Source organism: Pristis pectinata, chromosome 1 (genome assembly GCF_009764475.1).
Source record: "Pristis pectinata isolate sPriPec2 chromosome 1, sPriPec2.1.pri, whole genome shotgun sequence".
NCBI classification, from domain to species: Eukaryota; Metazoa; Chordata; class Chondrichthyes; order Rhinopristiformes; family Pristidae; genus Pristis; species Pristis pectinata.
Genome location: NC_067405.1, coordinates 26,550,031 through 26,573,114, shown reverse-complemented (window position 1 = coordinate 26,573,114; position 23,084 = coordinate 26,550,031). Strand labels below are relative to the sequence as shown.

General features: G+C 40.0%; 1 protein-coding gene across 1 annotated transcript in view; it reads right to left on the bottom strand.

Annotated features, from left to right (window-relative positions):
• Window positions 1–23,084, bottom strand: part of LOC127576271 (von Willebrand factor D and EGF domain-containing protein-like) — a 199,871-nt gene that overhangs the window by 32,487 nt on the left and 144,300 nt on the right. The window contains exon 19 of the mRNA XM_052026761.1: window positions 21,310–21,447. Coding sequence (XP_051882721.1) covers window positions 21,310–21,447 — 138 coding nt within the window. The remainder of the gene's footprint in view (window positions 1–21,309; window positions 21,448–23,084) is intronic.

The following is a 23,084-nucleotide window of genomic DNA, read 5'->3' as shown; positions in this document are numbered from 1 at the left end:
GACCTAAAATGATATTCTCTGTAACTAGCTCAAGCTTTAGTACATCTTCATTGACCTTCATTATTTTTCTGTATTCCTAGGCCTGGCTGATCTCACAACACCTCTGCTCTAATGTCCAACTCCATGATGCTGCTATTGAAAGAGAAACAAAGGACTGCAGATGCTGGAATCTAGACGAAAAACACTATGATGCTGGAGGAACTCAGCAGGCCAGGCAGCATCCGTGGAGAAAAGCAGGCAGTGATAGGTGGACAAAAGAGGGGAGGTGGGGTGGGCACAGGGTGGTGATAGGGAGATGCAGGTAAGAGATGCAGGTACCCCCCCTTCCCCACAACCCCCCCCCCCAATGCTTCTACTCTTCTTCTCTTTCCTAGCCTTCCTCCCCCCTCTCTCTTCTTGACCTTTACCCATCCCCCAGTGGATCTGCTCTCTCTTCCTCCCCCTGCACCTGCCTATCACCCTGTGCCCACCCCAGCTCCCCTCTTTTGTCCACCTGTCACTGCTCTGCTTTTCCCTCCTATATATTGGGCTTCCCCTTTTCCTATCTTCAGTCCTGAAGAAGGGTCCTGACCCAAAATGTTGACTGCCTGCTTTTCTCCATGGATGCTGCCTGGCCTGTGAGTTCCTCCAGCATCATAGTGTTTTTCATGATGCTGCTATTTTTTGGTTTCTTTCTTAGCTGTGCAATCACATTCATACCATACCTAACAATGTCAATGTATTTTACTCTCTCCTCGCACAAAACCCCTTGCTGAAATTCAGAGATTAGTTTTCAGAGGCATATTCATCCCAGATTTATTCTCACCATCTCTCCGTGTTGCTGGAATGCTTGTTCATATGTGATCCAAATAAGGGTGAAAGACTGGAGCCATCATAATCAGACCCTGGCTGTACCCTTCATGTGTCACCACCAGCTGTAGTCTTCTCCCTGCCTGAAGCTGAGCCAGTCTGTTGCATCAGCATTCTGTTCAACGTGAACTGAACTTAGGACTTCAATCCATTTCAGCACAAAAGTTGCTTAATTCCATCTCTGTAATAACATTTGTCTACTTCTGCCTTTCTGCTGCTGAAAATCTCATCCATATTTCGCTCTTTCTGATGTTTTTACCCCAATACTCACTCAGTTGAAAATATTTCCTTTCATTTAAGCTCAAATTCTTTTACCAATTATTTTCTCCCTATTGTTGGACAAAAAGCTTTCACAATTCTTATACTTTTTCCCTTCTCATTAAAAGAATTATTCCAAAGTTCTGCAAACTCACAATAATCTAATCCTCAGCCCCAATGTCATTCTCATAACCACCTGGTCACACTCTTCAACGCTTGGCAACTGTTCAAAGGAATGGTGGTCTAACCAGCAATTTACAAAGATTTCCTTGTTTATGTTTTCAAAGCTCCTACTTACAAAGACAAGTATCCATATCCCTTTCCTTTCTTGACTTCTCTGACAACATGTCTTGTCACCTTCCTGACTTATGAGGCTCCTCTGCTTCTTCACTCCCCTCAAAATAATAATACTGACCCTCCATGTTTCTCTTCTAACATGCAACAGTTGACAGCTACCAGTCTGATCATGTCCTTTTGATCACTGTCACCATTTGCAAAGCTTGAACATTTTTCTTTCTGTACTCAAGTGAGTCATTCATACCCAGAACAATAGAAACAATGGTCTGAGTATTAACCCATGGTCAGCCCCTCTCCCATCCTTTAAATTATGTATCCAAGTTACTGTTATCTCTTTAAACCTCATCGAGTCATAGAGCTATACAGTATGGAAACAGGCCCTTCGGCCCAACTTATCTATCCCGACTACAGTTCTATTTTCCAAATTATTTTGCTTTGTAATGTTCTATCAAATGTACTTTGAAAGCATATGCACATACCTACAGCAGTATCTTGCTCAACCTCCATTATTATTTCATCAAATAACTTAAAAATAAAGTAATACAAATGCAGTAGCTGTGAAAAACCAACAGGTTTATGAGCTGTTTTTATCAGAAACACAGATTTCAGAATACTAAACTGTAGATTACATTTTTCAGAAAATTCTCAAAACATGTGCTTGTAGTCAAGTAGGTATTTTTGCAATAAGTAAAATAAGTCACGTGCAGCTCCTCCTGAATTAAGAATGACCATGTAGCTTTAAATAAAAGTTGGCCTGGTGCCAAGAACTAATGACCAATATAAACCAAAGTTTTGTCTGGATGGATTCCATTATTGCATTTATCTAGTAATGATTGTTGTAAAGTATATGAAAACATGTATGAAGCAGGACTATGAAATGCCAGTGCGGCTGTCTTTCATTAGCAACCTATTATTAACAATTTTGCAGCTATGCATATAGAAAGGGATTGCTTCTTGACCACATGTTGTTGATTTATCTAACAGAGTTCAGAGAGACAACTGTGGCTTGTACACATAGCCATGTAATGAGAATGCCATGGGATCAAAATATACATTATTCTTACGTTGATTAAATTTACCTATAACTTGTAATATAAAATCATTTTATAAACTTGTTCGTATTGAAAAATGAATCAAAGATGAATTATCAGTATAAGTAGATTATACGAAGTTAGGAAAGTATGACCAAAAATATGAATTGACATTGATTTCCAGATGTCAGCTCTTATGTATATCACAACAGTTCAATTCTTAAGTTGCATAACGTGACTCGTATTACAAGTGTCTTTGGGTGCATTCAAATTAAGTGTCCCACCTTTGGGTACCAATAAAGAGGTGAAATCTGATTGAGCAGTTTTGTATTTGCTCAGTGTAACTATCTGTTTATAACTCTCAAGTCCTGTTGAAGCTCCCATTGTCAAGACCTTATTTTACCCATAGCAGTTTAATTCTGCTCATCCTGTATAAAATTTGCATCACCCGGTGCACGATTTCTCTATCTTACAACTGTGCAAACAGCCATAATGTTTTACAAACAGAAAATGATAAAGCACTCAGCAGATCAGGCTGCACCCGTGGAAAGATATCTCAACTCCTCTGTTTTTGTAATCTCCTCCAACAACATTATATCTGTGCTCCTCCAGAGCTGGCCAACTATGCATCCTCATCTAATTGTTCCATCAATGGTAGCAGTGCCTTCAGCCATGCTGGGTCTGGAATATGGGATTCCCTTCCTTAACCTCTCTGTCACTCTGCTCTCCTTTAAAAATGCTCCTTAAACCAAACTTTCTGACTGAGACTTTGATAACCTAATTTTTTTTAATATATGGCTTGCTTCATAATATTCCTGTAAAGCATTTTGGGCTATATAACCTGCTACATAAGTGAAAGTTGTTGTTGTTTAACGTAAATTGCATCATTCAGACACTTCATGTGCAGAGGCTTGGTCCTATAATCAATCTATGTGAAAGCAAACTCTATTTGTAAAGCACATGAATAACATAGTTTTATTATTCAATAAATATAATGATTATCATCTTCTCAGCAGTCCCGCAGGATCAAGGACGATTTGATTCCACACTGTCTGTGGGTCTGTAGTGAATGATGAGACCAATGAGGGAATGTAGACTGTATGACAGATGGGGCAGGTGTTCTCCTTCCACCACTTACTCTGGGCTTCTGTGCGCTCTCAATGCATGGTCTTGAGGTTCTGGTGATGTTTATCTGGTGCTTTCTGTAGGTAGTCTAAGTCTCAGAAGCCTATGCATGTGCACTGCTTCCTAGTAGACCATGACAATGCAATCCCATACTGAAGTTAGTAGGCAATATGTTAGTGCAACTATCTCAATGCTGGATGCCATTTCTAGTTGCTTATCAATAAGGAGAAAGCCTCCTCATATGTGAAATCGATGTCATATTCAAAACATTTAATTACTGAAATATTTTCAGCTTTCCAATATCACATAAAATTACTCAGCTCAGTTTTCTTTATTAAACATGAGCTAGTGTTACACCATTGCTACCGGTAGTTAACTTAAAAGAAGTACTACACTGCCACAGGTATGATTTAATGTGTTTCCAAGTAACATACACTGCAGCAAATCTCAACCCACTTGGGTTAGCATCAACTTATCAGGTGTTACAAATTTCAGTGTGTGATAAAGCAGGGTTATGACTGACACTGTTAATTTAAGCAATAGTCTGTGCATTGTTTTGAACCTTCTGGTAATTTAAGAAAAAATTAAAGGCAGGCAGACAATGTGTATGTGTGGCACAATGGATAAGTTACCAAACTAGTAGCACAAAGCACATGCACAAAGAATCCAGAGGTCTGAATTCATATTCCACCACAACAGCTGTAGAATTCACCCATCTTCTTCACTGATCTGGCATCCTTACCTTGGTTTAGCCTGTATGTTACTCCAGAAACACAACAATAAAGTGGCCTACACTCATTTGGACCACAATTGCTACATTAAAGCAGAAAAATAATAAAATCTGACATGGTTATTAATACTGGATTTGGACATGTCAAAGTTGCTTCGTCAACCGTGCAAAATCCTCCTCACAAACATTTAGGGAAAGTAAGTCAAGCATCAGCCTAACATTGTTGTCCTTACAGACAACCTGGCAGACCCCTCCATCTCAACTCTTGGATATCTGCTGTCCCATTGTCAGGACGGACCTATTAGAAGTGCGGGGACAGTTTTACATTGGCAGGAAGAAATAGCCTTGGGAGTCCTCAAAGGTGCAATCATCGGCAGAATGAGAGAAGGTGTTCTTGATAATGGCATTTACCCTCCAACATCCTTCTCACCAATATCCACCACCTTGCTCCAGACCCTATCACATTCTTGGTCCAAACATGAACTGATTTCTAGAGGTGAGTTGAGAACAACTGCTTTTGGCATTATAGTAGCATTTGCCTGAGTTTTATATCAAAGAAACTTGGTAAAATTGAAGTCACCGGGCATCAAGGAGAGAAGACATCAGAAGCTGGAGCTATAACTCATGCAGTGATCTTCTGTTGCCTGGGTGACTGCATTTCCAACAATATTCAAGAAACCCTACACCACTCATGACAGAACAGCCCACTTGTATGGCATTGCAGCTAACATCCTGAACATTGATTCCCACCATCACTGGTGCACCATGGCTACATGGTGTGTGCACTTACAAAATCCACTGCAGTAACTCACTTAGACTATTATGACAGCACCTCCAAAACTTGTGACCTCTACCATCAAGAAGGATGGACGAGCAGATGTATGGGGATACCACCTTGGAAATAAGAACATAACATTCCAATGTTTCACCATTCCTTCTTCAGCTGTCTAAGTCCTGGTGTTCATCCTACCCAACAGCTCTGTGGGAGTACTTTACCAAAAGGACTGCAGTGATTCAAGCAGACGGCTCTTTACATCTCGTCAAGGGCATTCAGGGATGAGAAATAATTGCTGTCTTTGCCAGTGACATCCACATTCGAGAAAGTGAATAAATACAAAAAAAACACATACTAACTAAGTAAATGTGGGAAAGACCACTGAGAACTTTTAAAAGTCTGGCAGCATTGTGGAAATCAGATCAGCCCAACCAGCTCTCAAAATAATAGTCAGGATCCTGACACTCCTGTTTACTAATGTGTAAATGGATACTTCAGCTAAGGCAGACCTGCGCTTAAATATGAACATCCAAAAGCTGCTTCTGTGCTGCAGCGTTCCATGGTTTCATGTAACAGCATCTTGCTAGCATTTTAATAGTCACACCATTAAAATTCACTGAATCATGTGAAGTTCCTGCCATCTCCAAGGTCTTGTAGGAGGTTGTCCTCTTCCAGGAGACTATGACCTCAACCATGGAGGTTGAGGTCACACTTCTTTGCTGGGGATTGATGATAATCCACAGAATCAGAATCAGGTTTATCATCACATACTTAAATGATGTGAAATTTGTTGAAAAACACTATGATGCTGGAGGAACTCAGCAGGCCGGGCAGCATCCGTGGTGAAAAGCAGGCGATCAACATTTCGGGTCAGGACCCTTCTTCAGGACTGAGGATAGGAAAAGGGGAAGCCCAATATTATATGGGAGGGAAAAGCAGAGCAGTGATAGATGGACAAAAGAGGGAAGGCGAGTTGGGCACAAAGTGGTGATAGGTAGATGTAGGTAAGAGATAGTGATAGGCAGGTGCTGGGGAGGAGCAGATCCACTGGGGGAATGGGTCAAAGGTAAAGAGAAAGAAAAGGAGGGTAGATAAAAAGAGATAGGCTAGGAAAGGGAAGAAAAGAAGAGGCATGGTTGGGGGGGGGTGGTGGTGGGGATTACTTAAAGTGGGAGAATTCAATGTTCATGCCATTAGGCTGTAAGGTTCCAAGACAGAAAATGCGGTGCTGTTCCTCCAGTTTGCATTTGGAATTCTCCTGGCAGTGAAGGAGGCTGAGGACTGACATACAGTATCAGTGATATTGTGGGAGGGGGAGTTCTGAAGAAGGGTCCTGACCCGAAACAATGACCGCCTGCTTTTCTGCACGGATGCTGCCTGGCTTGCTGAGTTCCTCCAGCATCATCGTGTTTTACATCTAAATTCCAGCATCTGCAGTCCTTTGTCTCTCTACATGAAATTTGTTGTTATGCAGCAGCAGGATAGTGCAAAGACATAAAAATTACTCAAAATTACAAAATAAATAAATAGTGCAAATAAATAAAATAATGAGGTAGTGTTCATGGACCATTCAGAAATCTGAAGGCAGAGGGGAAGAAGCCATTCCTAAATCATTGAGTGTGGGTCTTCAGGCTCCTGCTACTCCTCCCCAATGGGAATAATGAGAAGAGGGCATGTCCCAGATGGTGAGGGTCATTAGTGATGGATCCACCTTCTTGAGGCACCGCCTCTTGAAGATGTCTTCGGTGGTGGGGAGGGTTGTGCCCGTGATGGAGCTGGCTGAGTCTACAACGCTCTGCAGCTTCTTGTGATGCTGTGCTTTGGAGCCTCCATACCAGGCCGTGATGCAACCAATGAGAATGCTCTCCACCGAACATCTATGGAAATTTGCAAGAGTCTTTGATGACATACCAAATCTCCTCAAACTCCTAATGAAGTAGAGCCACTGGCGTGCCTTCTTCATGATTGCATCAATGTGTTGGGCCCAGGATAGATCTTCCAAGATGTTGACACCCAGGAACTTGAAGCTGCTCACCCTTTCCACCGCTGACCCCTTGAGGACGGGTGTGTGTTCTCCTGACTTCCCCTTCCTGAAGTCCACAATGCCTCCTGATTTGGGGCACAGCTTGTGCTGAAGTACATATGGAAGCCACATGAAAACTTGTTGTTCTGTGCAGTCTAACCTCAATCCGATAAGTGGTCTGCTTGCTGACACACTTGAAGGTCTGAAGAAACAGTGATATGCTGCCAAGAAGATTGATGTCCTCGATGAGCAGAGAGATGCCACCCGTGAGCAATGAATTGCCATTCACGAGCTGACTGCTGCTTTTAATGGATAGACAGATGTGACCCATGAGGAGCCTACAGTTCTACATGAACAGTGAGACACTGCGCTTCAGCAGCTATCTCTTCTACATTAACCCTACAGGAGCAGAAAAAATGTGTAATTTGGTATCTCCTCTGCAGAAACACTAGCTTATCCACCCACCAACTAACACAAATTTTTACAGTAAGCAGAGGCCTATGCAGATCGCACAGAGAGTTCATTACAATTGAAAGGGTGAAGACAGCCAGAACCGGAAACCTGTGAATTGAGGTCCATCAAGATCGGGTCTGGAAGTTGAAACAATGATGGAGAGGTTGGAGTAGCAAAAGATCATTGTACCGTTTGCTATCCAATCCCCTGAAACATCATCTGGTGTGCAGGTTCAGGACATAGATATCCCTACATGAGGTCACCAATTCATTTCCCACCAAGGGCTCTTGGGCAGAATGCTCATCTGTGTCCCAGAGTATGCCATCTCAGACTGTTCCTTCAATTGGCCCTGGCAGCAGTTGGAGGCCAAGACCAAGAGCTTCTCCAGGGTCATCAAAGATATTTGTGCAAACTCAAAGGAGGGGAGAAGCCTTTCAGTAGCCTGACTGCAACCACGCAGGGGTGGGGGTGGGTGGGCACTGTGATGCAGCGTTAGGATATCAGGACCCACGCACAAAGTTGTCAAATAGGAAAGGCACTAGGATGTAAAAGTTCAGAGACAATTATGTAACGACATCTGATTTATGTGTTATTTTATGTTGCTGTATAATAACTGATTCTACAAGCACTGTCCAAATGTGCCCTCATTTTAAGCATCATCACTGTGCAGGGATAAAGTGACACTGGCTTTGCTGCAGTGCCTTCTATGTCTCACCTAGGAAGGTTGCTACTGTTGCGCATGTTAATACATTTGAGTGTAACGTTAATTGCCTTTGGAAACCATAGCCTCACTGCAGCAGACAACATGATTGCAAAATAATAAGACTCATGCCATAGCTTCCATGTTATTCTGGCAGTAATGCATCAGACTTCCAACACCAAGTTGACTAGTATCTCACAGATCCTACTCTCTGTTTGTTCAGCTCTTATTGTGCATGTCACGTACACCTCCAAGGAAAGGTCTCTGAAAAGATGCAGTGATTTGAGTGAGGTTGCATGATGAGATTAAAACTTTGCTACATGTTGCTCACACTCTGAGAGCTTCTCTTTATGCGGGTGATTGAAAGTGACAGGAGTAGCCGAGAGAGAATTTGTGAAAAGTGATTGCTTGTGCAGGGAAGCATGACAATACAAAAAGCACATTCAATTGTTTCAAGCTAAGTGAAACATTGCACTTTTAACACTGAAAGTTCATCAGTCATACCTCATTGAATAATTTGAAATGGACAACTGGCACAATGGTTTAAGATGAAGCTGGAGTGTCATGGGGGATTCCTCATTGCTGAAAGATTGTGAACCTCATTGGTTTTAAATGTTCGCCCTCAGTCTGGTCAGTATGGTATTATCTGCAGTTTCTCAGCTCCCATGGCTACAGTACTGACTGATGTTATGCAGCTATCCAAAGTGGTCAAGATTTCAAACAAATTTTTACCTCAACAACGTTTTGCACATATAGAGTTTGTTAAACTAGGTGAGACTATTCAAGAGACAGAGATTTCTATAGAAATCCACGTAAATTATAGGATTAGGCAAACATTCATTAATTTATTACAAGCAGTACAGGTAGCCATATTTAGGATTTGAGGGATGTGTCATCCGGGATTTCCTGGCTGATTACTAATGAACAATACTGGTGTTAATGATCAAAGTGTGGGGACAGTAAAGAGGTCTACATTGGGATTTTCCCTGTGTGAGTGAGTACCTTATTGTCCGTGCAGACAATACCTGCTGGGTGAAAATGCAGTAACTATTTAGCTGGGACTTTATACTGGTTGCCTTTCTCTTTCACTGCTTTTTTGGCTCCTGCTGCTCTTCAGGGTCTGCCACATGGGTCTCAGGCTTTGAATCTCCTTACTGTGCTTCCTCTGGCACTGACTGTTGTTGCTGGCTGGCTAAACTGTGCAGCTTGCAGTACACCACAATGAACTCTCTGGAAAAGGTCCCTTGGGGAGGAAATTCAGAATCAAAATGACCTTGATTTTCATGGGGAGAGTCTAAATGTGAAAGCATAGACTGAGGTCTTCCTAGTACTTCACAGTGACAGTGTTCTTAGAAAATCTGAACCTGTGAATACAATGCTCATCAGGGCTGGGCATTGGCTCTTCACAGATGGGCAGCTCTTTGTCTCCTGCCCTCACTCACCCTGAATAGGCAGTCATGGCTATAACAACCCCTTCAGCAATTCCATATTTTCCTTACAACATTGAACGAAGCCATTTTGGGCCATCCAGTCAATGCCGGCTCACAGAGCAAATCCACTCCCTAATAATTTTCCAGGTACCCTATTGTTCCCACACACACTGCCAGCGACTTCCTCCAGATTCCACCATCCATCTACACATTAAAAACAATTATGATGGCAAACTAGCTTACCAAGCTGTACATTTTTAGGATGCAGGAGACAACCAGAGAACCGAGAGGAAACTACAGGGTCACAGGGAGAACGTGCAAACTCCACACAGACAGCACTGGAGGAAAGGACTGAACTCTGCTATTGAAGCTCTATCAGCTGTACCACCACTAGCGGTGCCATTACTGAGGCAACTATTGAATGGATTTCTCAGCAGCTAATTGGTGGAGAAAATACTCACTGTTAGTTCAAGGTGTTTGAGCAGTCTGCCTGGGTTCAGAAGCTGCCTTATTAGGTCTCTTGACTTAGAGTGTTCCTTTAAACAGTAAGAAAGGGAAGAAACTAACATGATGTGGCTCTGCTTATATTAAGCCTGGTTTACATTAGTTGCAGTTTGCAGCTTGGATCTCCAATTTATAGCAGAATGCCGGTCATGGGCATTGTGCAAAAAGGTGACATCGTTAAACCTTACATCAGGAAGAGGTGAGAAATGTTGGTGTGGATTGCATAGGGAAGTGGCCAGTCCAATTTTGCAAATGGTGGAATTTCACGCAGGAATGATCAGTGGCATGATTTACTCAAGGTGAAAACATGTTTTGTAAGATTATCACCTAAAAAAAACAGGCACAATTTCTAAGTTAAAGAAACAAAGGACTGTAGATGCTCGAATCTAGATGAAAAACACTACAATGCTGGAGAAATTCAGCAGGCCAGGCAGCATCTATGGAGAAAAGCAGGCGGTCAACGTTTTGGGTCCGGACCCTTCTTCAGGAATGAAGATAGGAAAAGGGGAAGCCCAATATATAGGAGGGAAAAGCAGAGCAGTGATAGTTGGACAAAAGAGGGGAGACAGGTGGGCACAGGGAGGTGATAGGTAGATGCAGGTAAGAGATAGTGAAAGGCAGGTGCGGGGGAGGGGAGAGCAGATCCACTGGGGGGTGGGTCAAGGAGGAGAGAGGAAAAAAAAGGGCAGGGAAAGACCACAGAGGAAGCATGGTGGGGAGAAGGGGGGAGTGTGGGGAAGGAAAGTGGGGATTACCTAAGATGGGAGAATTCAATATTCCTGCCATTTTTGGTTTGCTCTCTCTTCTTAGCTTTGACCCACCCCCCAGTGGATCTGCTCTCCCCTCCCCCGTACCTGCCTATCATTATCTCTTACCCGCATCTACCTATCACCTCCCTGTGCCCACCCCACCTCCCCTCTTTTGTCCACCTACCACTGCTCGGCTTTTCCCTCCTACATATTGGGCTTCCCCTTTTCCTATCTTCAGCCCTGAAGGAGGGTCCTGACCTGAAGTGTTGACCACCTGCTTTTCTCCATGGATGCTGAATTCCTTCAGCATCATAGTGTTTTTCATCACAATTTCTAAATTTGTGACTGAAGAACCAATTTATTCATTATTACTAAAATGAACAATAATATTTGATCAAGGATTTGTATTTGAACAATTCTCCTGGCAATAACTGCATAACAACATAAAATATCAAAGATTAAACCCATCTGTTGTTTTCTTAATGCCATTAATATTTTTTTTCTGATAGCTGTGTTAAGAAGGAAATTTAATCTTTATAATGCCAAAACTCAAACATAAGTTGAGTTTATTGTCCAAATAAAATTAACAGAACTTTGGACTTGGATCATATACTGCAGCTGGAATTCTGTACTGCGGGGATACAGATTAAGAATCCAGCCTATAACTACACTGCTGAAGTTTAGTGTTAATAACTGTGAACATATGTAAGTTGCAGTGAAAACCAGTGATTAATGGTGAAGTGCAGTACTGGAGATAGTCACAGCTGTTTTTGTAATGCTCAATGGGTCTCCAGGACACAGCAACCTTATTCCCAAATATAGGCAGATGGTTTATGGACAGGCATCACTGCACATAAGGAGTTATCACAATCCTTTATCCATCTTTTAACTCCTTACATTGTGAAACATCTTTATTAATTTGAGGTTTCTAATGAAATCTTCAGCTCATTAAGGCCAGCTATTTGGAAGATGCATTGTAGGATCTGTCCCAGTTTGGCACTAGATGCACACGTTTGAGGAATGAACTGAACTCTGAAACTGGCTACCATAATGTTGGAAGTTATAATTCTACAAGGCTGTGGTTTCTAGCATTTTTTGATGTTGCTAAAGTCTTCCGAGTTGGGTGCGAGGTGCTTAATGACATTGGGATATAATGTGCTGGGGGCTAGCTGGTGTTTTCACAGATAAGTGTTCACCAAACAATGGTGTAAGATTGTTGTTTATTGTTTGCTTAGTTTTTTTTTGATCTTGCTTACTTGTACTTGCCATTTCCAGTTATATGATCCCATGAAGCTTTTGATTTCTCTTTGTCTTAACGGTAAAAACTAAATATAACTGCAACAAAATTTGAAGCCAAGTGTTATCCTCAAGCTGCAAGTCACTTGGCCAACAAATATTAAAACAACATACCTGGATGTACACTGCCTCAAGAAGGCAACATCCATCATCAAAGATCCCCACTATTCGGGCCATACCATCTTCTTGCAGCTACCATCGGGCAGGAGGTACAGTAGCCTGAGGTCCCACACCACCAGGTTCAAGGACAGCTACTTCCCTTCAACCGTTTGGTTCTTGAACCAACCGGCACAACCCTAATCACTACAGTTTAGCAACACCATGACCACTTTGATCACTTTGCACTAAAATGGACTTCTGTGTTTTTGTTCTAATTGTGTTCTTTCTTGTAAAAATTGTGTATAATTTTTGTTTAATTTATGTTTTTCTCATGAACGCTGCTTATTTGATGGTATATGCCTGTGATGCTGCTCCACATAAGTTTTTCATTGCACCTGTGCATACATGTACTTGTACATATGACAATAAACTCGACTTTGACTTTACAAAGAGCTGGCGAATGAGAGGAGGATGGAGAGCCACTATGAAGACAATGCATTCAAATGAAAATGGGAAAACCCTTGAAGGATGCTGTGGACTATTGCTGGACTGTTTTTCCAAGTCCAGGACAGCCTCAACAGAATAAAAAGACTGATTTCCTGAGCTTTTTGTTTACCAGCCTCTAGTGGTTATTCCTTTCAGGAATCACTAGTTAGGTTGGTCATAACAAACACAAATTAGAAGTGTGTTGGTGGGGCAGGCTCTGCACACATGCACCTCAAAATTGCAATTACAGTCAGTTCTATACATGTCAGACATCCCTGACTTGCATATTACAAATTGTCACCTGTCTGAATGGCCATGGACTTTATCCATGAAAGAAGTGACTGAAGTCCACGTGTAAACAAGACAATAAATACCCCAATACCAATTCTCAGCCACCACTAACCTCTTTATTTATAGAAAGCAGAGCTGGGCTGAGAAGTGGCAGATGGAGTTCAACCCGGATAAGTGTGAAGTGATACACTTCGGGAGATTGAATTCGAAGGCAGAATGCAAGGTTAATGGCAGGACTCTTAGCAGTGTGGAGAAACAGAGGGATCTTGGGGTCCACATCCATAGATCCCTCAAGGTTGCCACGCAGGTTGATAGGGTCATTAAGAAAGCATATGGAGTGTTGCCCGTCATTAGTTGGGGTATTGAGTTCAAGAACCGTGAGGTGATGTTGCATCTCTATAGAACTCTGGTCAGACCACACTTGGAGCATTGTGTTCAGTTCTGGTCGCCTCATTATAGGAAGGATGTGGAAGCTTTAGAGAGGGTGCAGAGGAGATTTACCAGGATGTTGCCTGGATTGGAGAGCATGTCTTATGAGGATAGGCTGAGCGAGCTGGGGCTTTTCTCTTTGGAGAGAAGGAGGATGAGAGGTGACTTGATAGAGGTGTACAAGATGATAAGAGGCATAGATCAAGTGGACAGTCAGAGACCTTTTCCCAGGGTGACAATGGCTAACATGAGGGGACATAATTTTAAGATGATTGGAGAAAGGTATAAAGGAGATGTCAGGGGTAAGTTTTTTACACAGAGAGTGGTGGGTGCATGGAATGCACTGCCAGCAGAGGTTGTGGGGGTAGATGCATTAGGGACATTTAAGAGTCTCTTAGATAGACACATGAATGACAGAAAAATAGGGGGCTATGTGGGAGGGAAGGGTTAGATAGATCTTAGAGCAGGGTAAAATGTTGGCACAACATTGTGGGCCGAAGGGCCTGTACTGTAGTGTTCTATGTTCTATGTTCTTTACACTGGATAGATGGAGTTAAAATTGAATCTATTTTTCCAATGGAACAAACTGAACTAGATTAATGCCAGGCAATCCTCTTTGGCATAAAATAAAAGCTGCAACATTTTCATTAATAATTGCTTATGAATAATAGGAATGACTTAAAAGTATAACGTGACAAAAGTACACTTGGTTTTTGCTAATCTTTGCCTTCCAACATAAAGATTGGACGAGTATTTTCTCAGGAAGTAAATATCCTTTGAATAAACCCTCCCTTATTTTGGCAATTCATTTTAGAGAATGTGGACAGAGTAGCATTACAGTTAAAATACTGGACCAGCAGCTTCTTGACCATTGATCCAGAGATATGAGTTTGAATCCCACCAAGACAGATGGGGAATTTAAATTCAAATACTTAAATAAATCTGGAATTTAAAAAGACAGATCTTAGTAACATTAATGATAAAATGACTAGATTGATGTAAAAACCTCTCTGTTTCACTGATATTCTTCAAGAAAGTAAATCTATTATTCTTCCTTAGTCTTGCCTATGTGATTCTAGATTAACTAACGTGCTTGACTTTTAACTGCTTCCTCAGATCAGACAATGAGGGATTAACAGTAAATGCTGGCATTACTGGTGAATTCCATATTCTGCAAATGAATACATTTGTAAAATATACAAGATTGTTTCAATATGCATTATAGGGGAGGAATCATCAATCAATAAACAAACCAAAGAAATAATATCACACCTTAAACCACACCTTCAATCACAGTTGTCAATCTAATCATTACCACAGATCATAATCAGCAGATCCCCTGCATCTCCCTATTGGCATGGAATTAGCCCCATCTCACTGATACTACCTTAGTGCACTAATGGTGTCATAAAACTGAACAGATAGAGAGCTCTCATATTCAATGCCAGTGAAAGAGAATGCATTCAACCAAAATTGCAATAAATTATTGTCCAAATTAGGCACAAATCATGTCAAATAGAATCATAGAAAATTTTACAACTCAGAATGAGGATATTCAGTCCATTGTATCTGTGATGGTCAAGACAGCATTACTCAGCTTAATTTCACTTTCACCCATAGCTCCAGTACATATCCAAGTGCTGTTTAAATATGATGAGTGTATTTGCTTCTACTATCCTTTCTGACAGTGAATTCCAGACCCTTACCACTGTCTGAATGAAAAAAAATCTCATCTCCCTTCCACTCCTCCTACAAATTACTTTAAATTTATGCTCCTTGTTACTTACTCTATGTAAGCCCCTCATAATTTTATGTACTTCAATTAAGTCTCCCTTCAGCCTCCTCTGTTGCAAAAAAACAACTCTAGCTTGCCCTATCTTTCTTCAGAGCTAAAATGTTCCAGTCCTGGCAACATCTTCATAAGTTGCCCCTGCAACTTGTTCAGTGCAATCACATCTTTCCTTTAATGTGGTGACCAGAACAGTATGCAATAGAGTGGCCTAACCGATGTTGAACATAGTTCCAGCATATTCTCACTGGCTTGATGTTCTATCTTTTGGCTATTAAAGGAAGGCATCCCATATGCAGTTTTAACTATTTTAGTGGCCTGTCCTCCAGGTTTTAAGGATCTATGCTCATGGACTCCTACATGCCTAAATTGGAATTAATCCATAATTTAAAAGCAGCAGAGAATAGCAACTGACAAGAAAAATAAATTTTCCAAAAGTTAGTGAGTTCATAGAATTTTAAGCTGGAAGAAATTAATGCTCATCCAGAACTGGATGTTGGATAGAACACAAGATGCAATGAAAAGAACTGAGGCTGTGCTAGGGTATGTTTTCATTTAATCAAAGTGTATTGTGATATCATTTGGTTCATTATGAATGTGGTGTCAATTTCTTCAGGCAGTTTGCTAACTGACTATGCTTTATTGCCTTCCACCTACCCCCAGTATTCTTGGTTCCTAAATTTCTTAATCTGACAATGGAAAGCAAAGTTAGACATCAACAATAATATGTTCTTTACAAAGATATCTCCCTGAGGACTTATGAACTGAATAGCTTTAATATTGTACATGCATCCAATTTTCAGGGAAAATTTTACACTTGGCTCTGAAGAATTTCAGCTTACTTTTAGACACTGAATTATCATGGATGGGATGCCAAACTGACATCCTTTTCTTCAAGGTTGGTAGGACAGTTAGAATAACAAAATAATTTACATACAATTCATCAGAAATTGCTACAAATCTGTATATTCCAAATAAACCTTTTTTAAACCTAAAATCTGCTTCTCAGAAATTGTACTTAATAATATTTAAGAAGAACATTATGCTCATACTAAAGAGAAAATGGTGTGTTCAACAATATAACAAAACAAAACTGAAATGTTAATGTAGACCAAAGGATTACCCATAGCATGTAGAGAATAATGGATGAACATGAGCTTGAAAAATATTGCTGGTTGGTATATTGGAGTTTCACATCTGTAGATACTGAGAAGCACAACCTCCATTGCACAAGTTGTATGGTTAGTTAGGTCAACGGCTTCTATTATAAAGGTAAATAATCTGAATCATTCTTGCAAAATGAATTCACAAAGAATGACATGTATAATATACATGTACCCTTAGTATAAAAGGAGCTGTAAGATGTGATTCAAAAGTTTGAGCATGAACTTGACTTGAACAGAAATAGGAACCAATGGGTTAATTTTCACCTGAGTAGTCATGGAGGAGTGAATTGCCAGTCCATTGCTGAATACGTTCAAGACCACAACTACTACATCACTCAGAGGATATGCGGATGAGGTGGGGAAGTAGACAATTAGGAAATCAGTGATTACTTAGCTGAACAATAGAGTAGGTAAGATGACTAGAATGATCTAATTCTGGTCCTGCTCCCCTTCTTCCTATGATGTGGAATCTGTCTGATTTTCATCCTGTTGAAACCAACAGGAATTAAAGGGCGTATGATCGTTTCCACCAGCAAAACAATGAGTTAAAATGGACTCATGAGGTGTTGCAGACTGGTAAGGAGATATGCATTACACTGACCATCATTATGAGGAATTTCCGACAGATTGGTTCAGGGTTAACTCAAGTGCCCATGTTTAGAAGGGACATTAAAAGAGATAAACCTATCGACAAATACGTATCTCTCACAAATAATTTTTATCGGCTGCTGGATGTCTTGATGCTACATCAAAATAAAAATCCTTTCATTTGTGCACTGGATATAGGACATTAAAAGCCCCAAAATGTTATTTCAACTCTCAGTTTTTGGATTATTGTTGTATATTAAGAGACAATGCTAACTAGAAACAACCACTAAACCACGATTAGTTTAAGGCTTGACCCTGCATGTTATTGGGCAAACATTTGGGAGAAATTATAACACTGGGAAATAACACATGCTGTAGCAACCCTGCAACAAACAAATGATGCTTAACCTGGATTTCTGTGGTAGAGCTTAAAGGGATAATTCTACTTGGGAGTGAGTTCTACTGGCATAGAAAGTGACGTGATATGTTGCTTTAATAATATTTTTATATTCATACAGAGCATAGAAATGCATGAACATCTGGCCATGGTCCAGATTTAAATATGGATTAATCACTGACAACTTTTGTCCTGGTACTCCACTCAATACTGCAGAAGTTCAATGATTAATTTACATATGTAGGACATATCTCATTAGATAACATTTGAAGTATCCACCATACTTTAGTGATCATTCTGAAGGCAAAAAAGTAACTTGCCTCGAGGCAATTTAAATATAATTTAATGCAGGTTGCAAAGTTGATCTAAAAATGCAGCTACAACGGTATGATAATCATGTCAACCTTTACTCAGTGGATCTCTTCCCTTAACTGAAAGATTTTGAGTTTAAGTCTGACTCCAAGGACCTGGGAATAATATCAAGGCTGATACTTCTGTTTAGAACTGGAAGAGTTCATTACATTCAGAGGTGCAGCTTTTCAGGTGAAATATTAAAATAAACTTTGCCCACTATTTATTGTTCAATCAATGCTGCCAAAAAAATGTCTTTTTCTGATTGATCTTTAAGTATGTAAATTTGATGTTATTCTTTCAATGCTACAACAGTGACTAATCTTCACAAGTACTTCACTGACTGTAAAGTTCCTGGGATGTTATAAGGTCATAATATGCAGCATAAAAATGTGAGTCTTTTGTTTTTTTACCTTTTAATAAAAAACAATGAAAATAGAATCAATCCACCAGAGATTAACTTCTTTCTAGAAATTATGTTTGTTATAGTCTCTGAGAAGCAACATAACTTCAGAATAAGATAGGTTTCTCTCTTGGTAGATATTGAACATAGAAGATCTGACTGCCAATTCACAGGCGTAGCTTAAAAGCTTTTGTTAGCGCTTCTGTCCACCCTGTGATGCAAGTCATCAAATTACATATGTTACAATATTTTCAGTAATCAGAACTGAACAGATTTTATACCATACGGAATGAGATGTAAATTATTGTAAATCATTCCTGCTAATGAATTCTACCAATAACTCATTATTCAGAGAGAACAGAACTGTCTCTGCCCTAGCAGGTACAGATTCCAATAAAACCTACAAAAATATTGCTTTATCTTAATCAGGTCTCTTTCCCCACACTTTGGCTGTAATATTGCAAATGAGAAAAGGAGGAGCTTCCAATGTTAAGTCTTTGAGACTATTTATTTTCATATGGTGCTTCTAACATACAAAGTGACTCAATGTTTTACAGAGGGAACTTAAGAAAAACAGATTAATAATATTAAAGAGGCAGGTGTCATGTTAATGTGTCAGAATTAGAAATGACTGAAGGCCTGCTTAAAAGGATGGGATTTGAGGTTTTTCAAAAGCTGGAATAAGAAGGTTGTCTTCTGTGGTGAGAGGGTGGTCCTATCACAAACAGCTAAAGAAGATGGATATATATTTACAGTATGGAAACAGGTCCTTCAGCCCGCCAAGTCTGCATCGACCTTCAACCACCCATTTACACTGCTCTCCCCATATTCACATTGACTTCCCAAATTATACCAGTCACCTACACACTTGGAGCAAGTTTTAGTGGCCAATAAGCATCCAAACCTACACGACTGGATGTGAGAGGAAACTAGAGCACCCGGTGGAAGACCCATGCAGTCACAGAGTGAAAACACAAACTCCACATAGGCAGCATCTGAGGTCAGGATTGAACCTGCGTCTCTGGCACTGTGAGATAGCGGCTTTACTAGCAATGCCACTGTGCCACCCTTAATAAATGGGCTCATCTGGGATGAATGCAGGACACTAAGCAGTTTAGCATTTGAAGTGAAAATCATACCATTAGACCAAAGACTCCCTGTCCATATCCCCTCGAATGTGGATAAAATTGCAATATAAAGGGATAATCGTTGAAAACTGAAGTATATTGGCAATGATTCTCTACTTGGGAGGGTTGTGGAGGCTAGATCACAGAAGATACTTAAAGAGGAGGCAGATACATTTTTGGAAGATAGGAAATTGAGGTCAACAAACAATCTGCTGGAGGAACTCAGCTAGTCAAGCAGCATCTGTGGGGAAAAGGAATTACCCTGCATCAGTCCTTTCTCTCCACAGGTGCTGCTCAACCAGTTGAGTTCCTCCAGCAGATTGTTTGTTGTTCCAGATTCCAGCATCTGCAGTCTCTTGTGTCTCCAGGGAATTAACATCTATGAGAAAGATTGAGGAAGAAGAGTTGAGGTAAGGGGCAGATCAGCCATGATCATATCGAATGGCCGGGCAGGCCTTAGAGGATAAGAGACCTACTCCTGCTCCTATTTTCTTGTGCTCTTCTCGTGAACAAGTTATTCCTCCCAATCCCTGTCTCACTGGCTTAATATCAGATTTTTTATGTGCTAACAGCTGCCAGTAAAACGATCAGCTAGTAGCAGACAAAGTTTGACTCTGATTCATTCTCATCTTAGACATAATGATGCTTCCACATAAGTGAGATGACAGTGATTGTGGGTTCACCTAAAATAAATAACCATCGAGTAGCTAATTTGAGAGTTCAAGCACCAATGACATTAGGGCTGTAGATCTGCTATGACCAATCTTTTGGGGAAGATGTTCAGCTTTCTCATGCTTGACTTTAGTAACAGAATAGTGTAGTATGCTTTGGATGCAGAGAGAGAAATGGACAATGGATTCTACCCTTCCATTTTCCTTTTTGAATTCTTGCTGTAATTCTAGAATGTAAAGCCCCAAGGTTTTTTGCTTTCCATCTAGATTTTAAAAAAATCTGTGGTTTTCGGTTTAACCTGCACTGGAACTCAACTCCACACATTCAAAGAATAGGAAAAAGACTCTGGTATTTCTTACTTTGTTCAGAACCCTGAACTAAATCACAGTCTTTTTCCTTAAGTCTGCATTTGACTGAATTTCTCTTTGAAGTCTAATTTCTTGATACTTCTGGAAATGGGAACAATGACAAATCAATCTCCCCTCTGTACACTTCCTTCTTTCAAAAGAATAAAGTCTAGGTTAGACGACTTTCCTTCATTACCCAGTGCTCTACATTCTAGTCTTAACCTCTTAGATTCCCTCCATTAATCAATATTTCTTCTGTAATATGGAGACATATTTGAATATAACAACAAATGGCATTCAAATACTTTTCAAAATTATTAAAGTTGAAGTATTAGGTCTAAAAATTAAATAATGTTCAAAAATGTAAAAAAAAGTCTATAATTTGAGACATTAGCCTTTGCTTGTTCTGCAAGGATTACATTCTCCAATCCATTAAGACATTATCAGCTCTGATGTACTTTAAAATGTATCAAATAATATCTGCAATCTTTTCAGCCCTGTCCATCAAAACTCATGAATGCAAGATGTTCAGACTCTGGAGAGGTTATTTTTTAATATTATTTTAAAACTGATACAATATATCTCCTCACTCTAATGGAAAATGTGGGGCTCCTGGCCTGCCATGAGTGGTAATCTTCCACTATTCACCCTATTGGAAGCTTTTAAAATTTTTAAGCAATCTAATTTTGTAGGAGGAGTTTAAGTTAATACTATTCATTTAATTCTGCATAGAAGAGCCATTCAAGATTCTGCATAGATGCTGTGTAGATATTTAACATTTCATATGCTGAAGAGAGAACAGCAGCCAATCTGAATTATCATAACTACTATCATATTTATATCATGAATTTGATTACAGAAACCAAAAGAATCTGGATGGCATTTTGCTATAAAAATGTTAACTTTCTGTGAACTTAATTCAAACAGAACATGATAATACTCACCTTTGCAAGATCGGCCATCACCCTTCATCTTGCCTGGGCAGTTTCCACATTTGTATGATCCAAAGGTATTAAAGCAAGGGACTCCAGGAAAACATGGCACTTTCTTGCATTCATTAACATCTTCTTGACATGCAAGTCCTGAAATACAATGTAGAACAGATGGGGAAATGAATGTTTCACAAAATAACATATGGAACCGAAACTAATCCTCTCCCACTGGGAAAATATAGCATTTTTATATATATATATATATATATATATATTGATGTACAATTCACTCAAGTCTTCATTCAAGTCATAACAACAGAACTTGCAGGCACACACAGACTGGCTATTGTTGTCTGTCAAGGGAAAAGACAGGGTTGTGTTATTTTCAAACTCATTTGATTGTTATAACTAATCTGATCCCATCAGTAAAACAAAAAGCTAAGTAGAATTAATGCTGAAAACCTGAAACTGAAACAGAAAATGCTGGAAATGCTCAGCAGGTTATATGCAGCTAGGTCTTGCGGCCTAGAACCCCCAATGCCTCCCAAACCTATATTTATCCAGTTTAGATATGGAGGGGTCTAGCATGCAGGCTTAGCAAAAATGGCAGCAGGACCCTCTGTTCCGCTGACTGTAAAAGCTGAGAGCAATTTTTAATGTTTAAAAGTCTCTAACATTCAGAGTAATTTTAAAGCTGTTATAATTTAAGTAAATAATTAAAAAGAAAGAAATAAAAAAGAGCCTAAATAATTAAACTCATCAAATTAAAACAAAATAATTAAACAACTTCCTCTTTGTCTCCTGGGGCCAACTCATCCATCATTGATATGGACGGGTTGAGCCGAAGGGCCTGTTTCTGAGCTGTATAATTCTACGAGTCATAGGTCAACAATCCCTAAAGAAATCAATGGTATCTTGGATCCTGTGCCTGGTCCAACCTGGCACAGGATCTATTAAGTAGTTCCCCAGTGAAATACTGAGGAATCTCAGCAAGGCTGTATTACTGGATTCCAAGGAGTCCAGTGATGGAGCAAAATGACAGATTTAGCACCACACAAGGTCTTCCACGTTTGGCCTCACACATGGAAAACCCCAGACTTACTGTTTGAACAGCTAAAAACCACAGGTTCTGAAAAACATTAGCCAGTGGGATCAGGCCCTTGATCTTCATCAATTGCTTTCTTCTCAAGTTTGTTCCTTTATCACCTCTTGTCCCAACCAGCCTTTTGTCAGCAAACTTTCATCTAAATTCCATTACTTGTCTAACTGATTATTCAGCTGTACATCCCCATTCAATGCCACACCTGTGCTCTTTAATCTTACTGCTCCGGCCTTTTGTGCAACCTCTCTGTCTCTCTCTGGTTGTATATCCTTGGCTGAATCATTAACAAAGTTAGCTGTAAGCTCTTGAAGTCATTTGTTAAGCTGCTCTGATTATTCCCGCTGTCTTCAAAAAACAGTTCAATTTTCAATTAGCTCTCCTAACTCTTTTTATTACTCTTTGAGCATCTTAGAATGTCTTCATTGTTCGGTTTAATATATAAATTGCAGTTCTGAGTTAATATATAAATTGCAGTTGTGCTGCAGAAAGAAGCAAGTGGTTCCTCAAATCTCCCAGCTTTCAAAAAGTAAATCTACTAGGATTGACTTAAATGTTTCGAATTTCAGATCTGTATTTGACCTAGTGAAATAACTTGTCTAGAATGACAGCAATCAAAGTGTTACAACTTAAACTACAATGGAACCTGAAACTTAAAATGACCAATTTAGAGAGAAATTCAGAGGTT